This window comes from Dryas octopetala, chromosome 8 (assembly GCF_963921425.1).
Source record: "Dryas octopetala chromosome 8, drDryOcto1.1, whole genome shotgun sequence".
Lineage (NCBI taxonomy): Eukaryota > Viridiplantae > Streptophyta > Magnoliopsida > Rosales > Rosaceae > Dryas > Dryas octopetala.
The window spans coordinates 667285-679071 of NC_141373.1; the positions used below are offsets into that span (position 1 = coordinate 667285).

Below are 11787 nucleotides of genomic sequence, written 5' to 3' on the forward strand. Positions count from 1 at the left end.
CAAGCCACCTCACCCTCACCACTTTCTCCCCCCTGCCGCGCGCCCTCGATCTCCCTCCTGCCGCGCCCCCCAGCCACCCCCTGCCGCCGCCCCTCCACTTTCTCCCCCGATCTCCCCCTGCCGCTGCCCAGCGAAAACTTCGACGAAATTTCGAGTATTTCGGCGAAATTTCAAAAATTTTGAAAATTTCGTCGAAATTATCCCGAAAATTTAACAAAACTCCGTTTCGATTTCGATCCCTCCTCAAATCGAAAATTTCGCCGAAATTTCGCCGAAATTTTCGAAATTTAAACCCTTGGGATATAACGCAAAACATTCGAGGGTTTAGTATTGGGAATTGGGATGTAAAAACTTTAGAAAAGGAAGGTGCTGTTTTTGCGAAGGAGTTAAATTTTGGAATTTCAAAAAGGCTTAATTGTGTTTTTACCACTCAAAGTTTGGGGTGATTCTCACTTTATCACTCAGAACTTTATTTGTCTCACTTATCACCCAAAGTTTACATTGATTCTTACTTTACCACCCAGAACTTTATCTGTCCCACTTTACCACCCAAAGTTTACATTGATTCTTACTTTACCACCCACAATTTACATTGATTCCTACTTTACCCCCTGAATCTAGAGTGACAGAATAGACCGAAAAAGGTTAACTGGGACACGAAAAATAATTTTGGGTGGTAAAGTAGGAATCAATGTAAACTTTGGGTGGTAAAGTGGGACAACTAAATTTCTGAGTGGTAAAGTGGGAATCAATGTAAACTTTGGGTGGTAAAGTGAGACAAATAAAGTTCTGGGTGGTAAAATGAGAATCAATGTAAACTTTGGGTGGTAAAAACACAATTAAGCCTTTCAAAAATTAAAAAAATATAAAATTTTTTGAAAATTTTGAAAGAATTTTGATTTCATTAGAAATTTAGACTAAAATAATTAAAACTTTTAACAAAATTTCGACAATTTCAATATCATAATATTTTGAAACCTAAAAAAAATGAAAATTTCAAAGAAATTTAGAGAAATTTTCAAAATTTAATTCCATGATTGTAACGCTATAAAAAAATTTACAAAATAACTTTGGTTTTTTTTTTTTTTTAGAAAAATAACTTTGGCTTTAATTAAGGCTTAATTATTTTAACTAAAAACAAAACTATGATATAAAAAGGGCATAGAGACAATTATACTTCCATGCAAAATGGATCAGACTAATTTAGTATCTCAATTAAATAATATGACAATTATGCTTTTATAATTCATCATATACAAATTTCTTCAATTTCAAAAATTTTTATATATCTTAAGATGCTAAGTAAGTCCATATCTTTGTTATAGGAAAATTTTTCTCAAAAAACTATAACAAAAGTTAAACTAGGGGAGCGAGGTGTTCTTAAGCACGCCCCCAAAATTCTAGAGGTTAGTAGAGCACCCCACTCATTATGGGTGGGTAGCAAATTACTTGAAATTACCATAGAAGAGTAAAAAATGAAATATCTAAAATTACAATTTTGTACATTTTTTGACAAAAAAGAGTACAAATATGATGTAAAAAAAAAAAAGGTAAAAATGAAATAGCCAAAGTACAAATATGATTAAAGAATGGTACAAACGTATTGTATTTGTACCCCTCCCATATCAGATTCATACCCTTATTATATCATACTTGTATCTTCTTTATACACATTCGTATATTTCTTATACCATATTCATACCATTCTTATCAATAAAATTTGTATCATCCTTGTACTTTAAATATAATTTTAAAATGGAATAAATGTAATGTAAGAAGGCATGCCATTGCGGTATAGAACCTCTGAGATTGACCACCACAAATAGCTTCGATGCTTGCGTTTAACGCATATAGCTCTATTCGACAACAAAAAAAACGCATATAGCTCTAGAAATCTCTTAAGCATATTTTCTCATCATACTAAAGAAAAGTAAATTCTCAAGCATGGGAGAACAGAAAACAAAAGTAGAAGTGAATCAATGCTCTACAAGATATTGGGCCCAAACTTTCTGTCTACGACTTTTAATAAGGCCCATTCTCAGGAGGACCATTAAGTACAAGGTGGATCCAATGGGTTTTACTACGTCAGCTAAATTGAAGCCCACCAACAGCCCAACCCAACCTCTATTTTTCCTGTCTACCCACCCAAAATATTAAATTTACACAAACGCCCCACCCAATCCTAAATGCCTTGTCAAGCATGTATGATTGATGAGGACAAGGGTCATGTCATGCATCACGAATGGCTTTATTTATATGTAATATTGGTGACTGACATAGTGACACGTGACATATTCTCGAAGTTTTTTTTTTTTGGCCAAGTACATATTCTCGAAGTTTAATATTAGGATTTTTGCATATAAAATCATGCAGAACAAACGAGAAGATACATTTATTTTCAACTGTCGGTCGTAAAATGAAGGCTTTTTCAAATTTTTGGATGGGGCAATTTACTCACTAATTGGAAATCTTTTTAGTATAAAATTAGATTGTTGATTAAGTTAACAATAATATTTGCTGAATATGTGGTTTAAATTAGAAAACTCACAAATGTATACAAGTTTTCGAGAACTTTTTGGAGACTCGCAAATGTATGCAAGGGTTTCGAGAACTGTTGACTGACACCATATGAGTGTCCCCTAAACAACTTTACTTCCTTTGCAAGGATTTTGAGCATTCAAATTATGGCCAATCTATCTTGGAGGGATGCATACTTCATGCATCAACATTTGCTGAACCAGATTTAGAAATCAATATATAGTTCGCATAAATGAAATAACAAATATGTAAAAAAATGATACATATATATATATATAGTATAGGTCGGTTAATTAGTTAGTCACAGTTTTATATTCCATGAATTTGATGGAGGGACCATATATTGCAAAAAAGTAGAACTGGATTGGATAAACTCTATCTATCTTTGATCCTCATCAGCCACGTACATCACACTACCATGACAAAGAACCAAACACAACATGCAATGCAATCCGAACAAAAAAGGAAAAAGAAAGGTTTTAATTAGCCTCAATGCATGAAATTTAGTTGATGAAGTGTATTAATATTATGCATCAAGATGCCTACAGTCAAGCTAATCAGATTTGGGTTTATTCAGTAAGTGACTTTTTAATGATGGTTCTCATGTACAGTTATATATGTATCTTAAAGTATATATTTAGCATATATACTCATTGTCAAAGAGTACGTGTTGGATATATATAGAATCCTCTTAATTGGGTTATTCCTAGCTAGCTAGCTAGCCTCTGACTTTCAAAAATAATTGCAATTAAATGAAAAGGGCTTCCTTCATTGTAATGTGAATAATTTATGATAAAAAGTTCATTCTTATTGTCCCCCTCTTCCCTAAAGAGTCAATTGGCACTATATAAATACTTATTAATATTGATATTAATTAGTATTCTTGATTCTACCAACAAGGGCCGAAAGTGTTTGTTGTTAATATATAATCATAATATATTTATATATATGATTCTTATGAATCTTATTCCTCAACACTGCTGATCATAGTACGGACATTCCAGGAGATCTGAATTATCTATCATTACAGTGTGATTACATATGCTGCATGCAATTTGTTTATGGCATATAGGGTAGGTCCCCATCAAGCAAATCATATGGGCCATTTTTCTTATCCAAACAAATATCTAAAAGCAACTTTCTTTTTCTTATCCATTTTGTGGTTTTTCAATTGTTTCTGATCCTCCTCCAGCCCCTTATAAATAGGGTGATGAATCACAAAGTCCACCATAGCCAAGCCTCAAGCTTCCTAGAGTACTACTCTTACATACAATTAGCATTCCCATAAATCTTTACCTTTTTGGTTTTGAGCTGTTTTGGGCTGCATTGCAAGTGATTTCTCTGCCCTTTACAGTACTAGTCCTGTTTGCATTTGTGTACTTTTCTTGTAATGGAGAGTGTAAGGGAATTGGCTTCAGAGAAGGCTGCAGTGATCTTTACCAAGAGTAGCTGCTGCATATGCCACAGTGTGAAGACACTCTTCTATGAACTTGGTGCAAGCCCTGCAATTCACGAGCTTGACCGGTATGCCAATGGGAGGGACATGGAGTGGGCACTAAAGCAACTTGGGTGCAATCCTGCAGTCCCAGCTGTGTTCATTGGTGGAAGATATGTAGGCTCCTCAAAGGATATCATTTCCCTCCATGTTGATGGCTCTCTAAAACAAATGCTCAAAGATGCCAAAGCCATCTGGTTCTAGCTAGCTACCCTTCTAGCTATATAACTAATAGCTATGTATTACACACAAAGCTATGTTAGTTAATGCTGTAGTATATACACAGAAAAGAGCCCCAATACCATGCTTATAGAGAAAATGCATGTAGTATTGAGGTTTTCTTTGTTTTTCTGCTATGTTACCTAACTTTCTGGCTACATTCAATAAATTATGAAATGAAGTCAGATCATATGAAAAGTATCCTGGAGAGTTCTGAAACTCAATCTAATTACAAGTACTTGCATATTGCATGCAGTTTTCCTATCTACCAAATCAGCAATGTAACCAACTGCATTGACCTATACATAAAATTTCATGATAAGACTAAAAACTGAGGAGGGTTTTCATTTGTGACCAAAGAATGTTCCATGCAAATTAATTTAGACTACTACAATAGAATAAGATTTCCACAAAGCATCACTTCGTATCATGATCAAAATTTTCCAATACAAAATGTATCCACTGCCTTAATTAAGTGGATCCCTGTTTGTTGAATTGACAATCACATCAGCCTAAGAACTATCCCTTTACCACTATATATATAATACTGATAAAATGTACAATAAATTAGTTTTTCTTTTAGTTTTTAGTTTTTTTAATTAATATGGAATCAGAATAAGATATATAAGAATCCAGCCTTTGCATATGAATCACTATACTAGGATGGGGGTGTTGATCCTCGAAGGAAAAGATGAAATGGTTGGTTCTCAGCATTCTGGAGCTGTCACAGAGTAATTGGGGCCTCCTTTGATTCCCAGAGGTATCTGTGTATATCACTTGGCAAGTTAACACTTACCAAGTGAATTTCATAGTAAGCCACATGCATGGCACACTTTGGCTGAGAGATCAGAGACAGACAATGAAATGATGCCTAAGCTTTTTGGGCCTTGTATTCCTCCAAATCCAAAAGGCCAAAAAGGTCTCCAATATGGCCTTCACATGAACAAAGAATAAGCAAATTACTACATGACAGAGAATATTTATGTTTTTTTTATGCTAATTCACATTAAAAGAGAATATTTGTATATATACATGTTTATGTAATATGAATGCCTAAAAGTCATATTTACATATGCATGCATCAATATGCTCATCAACATGACATGGAACAGAAAACAGTTTATATGAACTTTAATGTCTCAAGTTCTCAACTCGATCAACAGTTTGTGTTAGAAGGAATCATTTGCAAGTTGGTGGGGGCATCACAAAAGAATCGCATGCAGCCACCGAAAGCCATCTATCTCATTCCCCATCTTTCTGCACAAGGATTCAAGGAAGGTGATTGAGAGAATCTGGTATAAATTGACCAGCTTCCGCCTTTTAGAATAATTTTCTCTACTTTTGTTGTGTGTCTAGACGGAGAGTATATTATTTGAAATCTTGAACAACCTGAAGATATGGTGCATAGGTGTACACGTCTGTCACAAATCAATTGCACCACTCAATATATATGAAATCATATTAATTGTTCAGCTAGCAATATATTTATGAAATTGATAGTTTTGGTAGCTAATTACTAGTATTGCATGCAGGAAATACATGATCTGCCAACTAGTTCAGACTAATAGAACAGTGGTCTGTATCTTGAAAGTTTGCTTTATTTGCTTGGCATCTAAATAAAGACCATCCCTATTTCTCTTTTGAATGTTCTTGTTCAAAGAAAGCAGTCCACCCTATTCTGTCCCTATAAATAGTCCAGCATGAGAGCTCAAATATTCAACCTACCTTAAGCTTCAAACACTTCTCTCTAGCCTAATTCTCTCCTCCTCATAACTCCAAAACCCCATTTTAACCATTGGATCGAGTTCACTCTGGATTCGATCCGATGGTTAAGAGGTCTTAAATAAATTAGTACCCTTAGCTAGGTGACTCAAGGAGTACTTTCCCTTTTACAGTTTCTTCCCTTGGGTTACTTACTACCTTTCCATTTTAGGCAAAACTTTCCATATTAAAAAGTTCATATATATTTTTGATCATCAAGTTTGTCAAGATGGACAAAGTCATGAGATTGGCATCAGAGAAGGGTGTGGTGATTTTTAGCAAGAGCTCATGTTGCCTGTGTTATGCAGTTAACATTCTATTCCAAGAGATTGGGGTGAGCCCTGTGGTGTATGAGATTGACCAAGACCCTGAAGGCAGGGAAATGGAGAAGGCTCTTATGAGGTTGGGGTGTAGTGCACCTGTGCCAGCAGTGTTCATAGGTGGAACTCTGGTGGGATCAACCAATGAAGTTATGTCCCTCCACCTAAAAGGCCAATTGATTCCAAAGCTGAAGCCTTACCAGCAGACTTTGTCTTAATTTAAACTACTTATTAAATATCATGTTGGAAAAAAAAATAAAATTGGCTCCAATTGCTAAATTAGTAGTATTGTAGTGTGAGCTCTGTATTCAAAGTCTATGTAGTGTTTCATGTGTCCAGTAAGTACTTTGTAGCATTTGATTAGCTATAGCTTGTAATCTATTTCCTATTCTTAATGAAGTTAGCTTTATGTTATACTTTCTGTGTTGGTGTACCACTATATAATTTGGTGAATCTGATTCTGAAAGCCACAACATACTAATTCTTTTTAGTTTCAGTTTATTGGAGTACTACCACTACAATGGTTATGTCCAAAATGAAAACATGCAATACATTTTAAGATATGAAACTTACATATTGCAGTAATGCAGACTACCTTCAAACTAAAATTCAAGTGAATAACCTCTAAATCAGTTTATTCAACATAAAGAGATATTCTTTTTTTCTTTTTTCTTTCTATGGTCAATCTTGAGTCTTGACATATAGAATATCCTGTAAACAAAGTACTGTACTTAGAAAATTCTCTTGAGAGAATTGGAAACACATACAGAGCAAAATATCTAGAGTTTCAAATGAACTAGCTTCCAAACCATGATAGTGACTTTTAACCTTGTCGATTTTCTAACAAGTAAAATATATTCATTTTTTTTTCAACCTGTGATAAGTATACTAATTAAACTTTTTTAAGCATCCTGAAAAAAACTGTTACAGAAAGGTCTTTTTTAATTATGAAGGAAGGTCTATTTTTCCTAGGGTATGGATTCTTCAACTTTATCACAGATAAAGAAAGGTATTACATTCTTCCTTTTACCACTTTGTTTCCTTTTCTTTGATTCTCTTGCTCTTCTCCCTCGAACGATGGTTTTCTGTTTGGTAGTCAGTGTCAACCCCATTATGGAAATTACAGTTCCACATATTCTTAGTGCGGAGCAAGAAAAAGATGGCATCTCCAATACATATTCCTTTCCAAGTCACAGACATCCTTCTCACAGAGAAAATATGACAGTAGTCACACTACTGGTACAACTTACACATACAACATGTTTGAGTTTGTTTTTACAACCAAATTAAATCCCCTAATTTCATATACACATGATGAAAATAATGAATTATTTGCAAGTTATGACACATCTGCTGTGGGGATGAGCCATACTGCAACATGTTAACAGCTACAGGTACCCAATTTTTTAGTGAATTAATGGACCCCCATATCTATGTGATCCCCTGAAATAATTTCATCTGGCAGCTTGCACCAGTGGGCACCTATGGTCCTAGCTAAGGTATACATCAGATTAAGTTGATGCATTAATGCATTGTGGAGAAAATGAATAAAACTAATAGTCTAATACCTAAGTAGTCTGTGAAGATTCCTCAATGGAGTAAAACAAGCATATGAATGCAGTTGAGAGAAACGGAGAAGATCATTTTGAGTGGGGAGCTGCCCCAGAGAATCACATAATAACAAGGATTCATTGTTTGCTTTTGCTGATCAATCACCGTCAATTGTAATCTGGAAAATTCAAAGTTTCAAACCAAACATTAATTTTAAAAATTGTGAAAAGGGCATGCATGAAATTTTCAGTGTTCCATTGTGAAGAAGAAATGAAGACTACGTGGCCAATCTGTACCATTTTGTACCTCTGCCTCACCCAGCAACCAAACTGTGTCTGCATTATCATGTACCTTGTAGTCTCTTGTAATCCCAAAGTTGGACATAGTTTCTTTACACCTCAAAACATGTCCACATTCACATTGCATAAGTTTAGCTGCACTGGTGCAACATTGTATGCTTGCAGCTGTTTTTCCATTACCTAGTGAAAATTCTGAGAATTTTTACTGTGCACAGTGCATCTCCCTAGGCAAAACGGTAAAGAAGGATTAAATTTATTTACTCTATTCTAGTGCTGGGAATATGTTTCATTCTCTTCCATTACTGACTCTTGCTTTACTAGAATTGGATTCTCATCATTCCATGTGATGAAAAGTTTGTAATGCTTTTGATCAACTACCTTTGGAGATTCCTAGAATTTAACATATTTATCCTGATAAAAAACCAAGTACATAACCATAACCATGGCTTGCAGAATCCAATGAAAAGCGGGATACATTTATGGCAGGGACAAAGTTGTCTTTGCAATAAATAAGTGTGTTTGGGATCAGATGCAGCATTTGGCCCATCTAAAATACACTTAAAACTGTATCAAAGTTGGCTTGTTATAGTGTGCAGTGCAGACTCATTCATGTATATCTTCAATTCATTTTATGCTTCCATACCCCAAGGTCTCAAGGAGGCAGAACCACAGTGCCTATGGAACATATATGAACTCATTTTTTGTTTTTTCATTAATATTCTACCAATTATAATATTGGGGCATTATGGTAAAATCACATCAGTGGTCCATTTGAGCTAACCTGATCACTAGCCCACCTAAGCGGAGGTGCCGGTGAAGTAACTAACAGTAACGAACTCCCGTTGGATCTCAACTGTCTCTCACTCGGGGACGCGTCTCAAAAGTCAAAATAACAACCAGTCCCTGAACCAATCATATCTTGACAGCTCACTGTCCTTAGACCTTAAAGAGGGGCAAATCCGTCATTGGAGACGGTTTAGCAGACCCTCTCTCGCACACGTGGCGAGATATCAGTAGGAGTTTAAGATCTAGCCCCTCCCCGAAGAGCAGCAGACCAAAGCCTACACAGCCAAAGATCATATCAGTTGGAGTTTTCTTACGCGTCTCTTTCTTTCGTTTTGGGATTAATTCTCTACCCCCCTGTTTGGCTGCCAAGAAAATGAAGGAAAATCACGGAGAATGTGAGATTTTATTAGGATCTTAATTACTGTTCTATCACAATATATATCCTACACATGTCAAAATCAAAATGTTGTATTCCGCTCACTGTAATGGAGATTTCTGCTTTTATGACTCCATAATCCGTTTTTTTTATTTTTAATCTGTATTTTCATTAGAAATTATTAAACGGATTGCATGCTAGGGTTTATTCGGTAAATATCGTCGTGGATTACACTTTTCATAGTCTGATCTCGGAGCTTACGATTCTATTTTTTTGGGCACTCATTTGTGATTCTATTTTTATGAATATTTATGTCATGAATAAATTCGAATTATATGGTTGCACAGAAACTGATACGATCGCGTAATCGAAGCAGTGAATTGGGTCATATGAGTTGCTTACTTGGCTGGATTGGTTCTGACGCCGTTGATTCGAATGCACAGCTTTTGCATGTTCTTGCACATAAGGATCGATTTGGCGAATTCTCAGAGGTCAGTGACGCATCGTCTCCACGAAATTTCATAATTTGATAGTTTGCATTGTATGCATTCTTGACTTCGATATCAAATTCGAGCATATATTTTTCAACAAATAATAAAAAAAAGAATCTTGGTTTTAATTTTTGCTTATTAAAGATTATGAGAATTCGTATTTCATTTTTAATGCTGGATAATCTTTAAAAAATTAAATTGAAAACGTAAGGGTTTCTTTTGCTCTGTTTTAGCAGGTGGGTTGGGCGAGTCTGAATTGTTTGAGTGGAAGTTGTTTGTTTGGGCATTACTACTGTGGGTTTTCAAGTTTGGGATCAAAGAAGAAGAAGAAGAAGAAGAAGAGGTCATTATGGGTCAAAGAGAGGAGCGTATTGAGCTTAAATTCCGGATTTATGATGGAACAGATATAGGGCACAGTTCTTATGCACCATCTATGACAGTGGCATCTCTCAAGAAAAGGTTACTTGCTGAGTGGCCTCAAGGTAATTAGCCAATACCCAAATCAGATATGATATATTTTTTTCCTTACTCTCATTTGATTGTTCTATGCTTAATTGATTGGATAGATTTTGATGAACATTTGGAGAAAATTGGATTTTGATGAACTAATCATATTATTGGATGGATTATGCTTGGGATATTTTGATCAGTGAAGTTCTGTTGGTTGTGGTATATCAGTATATGTATAGTACTTTTTGTCTAATAAATGGAGCTTTTGGGACCACTGCAGCCAAAACAGTGACACCCAAGTCAGTAAATGATGTGAAACTCATACATGGTGGCAGAGTTTTAGAGAATAGCAAAACACTTGCTGACTCCAGAATAAGTGCCTTTGGTGATGTGCCTGGTGGGGCTGTTACAATGCATGTGGTGGTACAGCCTCCTGTAGCCAAAGAAAAGTCAGGTTTGTTCAAACCCTCCTTTTGATCCTTGAAGTAGATAATCAAATCTAATATCTGTTTTCTTGGTCAAGAAATTATCTGGGTTTGTGAACTGTTTCTGATTTTAGTATTCAAATTCATCCCCATATATGCATCAATGTATGAAACTTAATTCATTGAAGAGTGCAAACCTTATATGTATTGGGGGTGCTTCTATTTTCAGGTAAACACAAAGAAATGCAGAAGATGAATTCATGCTCTTGTACCATCCTTTAATCTGGGAATTAGCAGCAGGCTTTGTGGCTATGATTTGCAGAATGCAGAGGACCAAGTTTTCCACACGTTTTTGTTCTTTTCTTTGTTTTTCTTTCTGATGCAAGTGCAAGTGCAGTGTAAAATTGCAAATGACATCTTAGGTTTGGCTTTGTTGCTTGAAACTGTTGCTCAATTTGCCACAGTCTCTCTGAAGAGGACTGTCTTTGAGTTTGTGTCAAACTTGTTATGGGGTTGAAGTTGAATGCACCATGCATGTCTTCTGCCGGCCGCGCATCTACAAAGATTTCTATTTCTTGACTAGAATTCGATATTTGCTTGTGCTTTTTTCTATTTTTCTTTTTTCATGTTGTGCTTATGTTCAAGGTATATCTACTTTCTTGAGTGTATCTGTGAGGCCAACGGATAATTTAGAAAGGAATCTTGTATGAACTTAAAATTAATTCTATTTTATCTCAATGAGATGCCCAAGCTTTTATAGAATAATATTTTCATGCGTAATTTAAATGTGTTCAAATTGAACAAAAAAACTACTGGAATAGTAAATGAGTATGTCTTATAATGATATTTTTGAGAATAACAATTAACAAGAAAGTGTTTTTGGAGGAGCCAAGCACATTCCTTTTCCATCTCACAGTTTGACATTAATGAAATTAAGAAAGGAATTGACAGGCTTCAATAAAAATAAAATTTTTGTGATAGTTATTAGTAAATTCAATAGGATTTGCATTCATTCTTTCTCATCTCGGCTTAGTTTGGATTGTCACAGGACTTTGTTTTGCAATTTCTTTTTTGGA

General features: G+C 35.2%; 3 protein-coding genes across 5 annotated transcripts; all 3 read left to right on the forward strand.

The window, feature by feature from the left end:
- The first annotated feature begins 3787 nt into the window (after positions 1 to 3787).
- On the forward strand, positions 3788 to 4507 carry LOC147275616 (Thioredoxin superfamily protein). Its single transcript, XM_086254704.1, has one exon. It carries the CDS (start codon positions 3929 to 3931, stop codon positions 4235 to 4237), a length of 309 nt encoding a protein of 102 aa, XP_086110830.1. The 5' UTR covers positions 3788 to 3928; the 3' UTR covers positions 4238 to 4507.
- Positions 4508 to 5832: 1325 nt separating this feature from the next.
- On the forward strand, positions 5833 to 6747 carry LOC147275617 (Thioredoxin superfamily protein). The gene has a single exon (XM_086253472.1). It carries the CDS (start codon positions 6243 to 6245, stop codon positions 6549 to 6551), a length of 309 nt encoding a protein of 102 aa, XP_086109598.1. The 5' UTR covers positions 5833 to 6242; the 3' UTR covers positions 6552 to 6747.
- Positions 6748 to 9230: 2483 nt separating this feature from the next.
- On the forward strand, positions 9231 to 11476 carry LOC147275618 (membrane-anchored ubiquitin-fold protein 3-like). Of its 3 annotated transcripts, XM_086255060.1 has the most exons (5): positions 9231 to 9364; positions 9693 to 9840; positions 10073 to 10318; positions 10567 to 10740; positions 10941 to 11476. In XM_086255060.1, the coding sequence occupies exons 2-5, from the start codon at positions 9735 to 9737 to the stop codon at positions 10991 to 10993; spliced, it is 579 nt and encodes a 192-aa protein (XP_086111186.1). In that variant the 5' UTR covers positions 9231 to 9364; positions 9693 to 9734; the 3' UTR covers positions 10994 to 11476. The 3 variants fall into 3 exon arrangements, with proteins under 3 accessions (XP_086111186.1, XP_086111183.1, XP_086111184.1); XM_086255057.1 differs by lacking the exon at positions 9231 to 9364 and having other exon boundaries at positions 9722 to 9836; XM_086255058.1 differs by lacking the exon at positions 9231 to 9364 and having other exon boundaries at positions 9725 to 9836; positions 10070 to 10318.
- Positions 11477 to 11787: the final 311 nt, after the last annotated feature.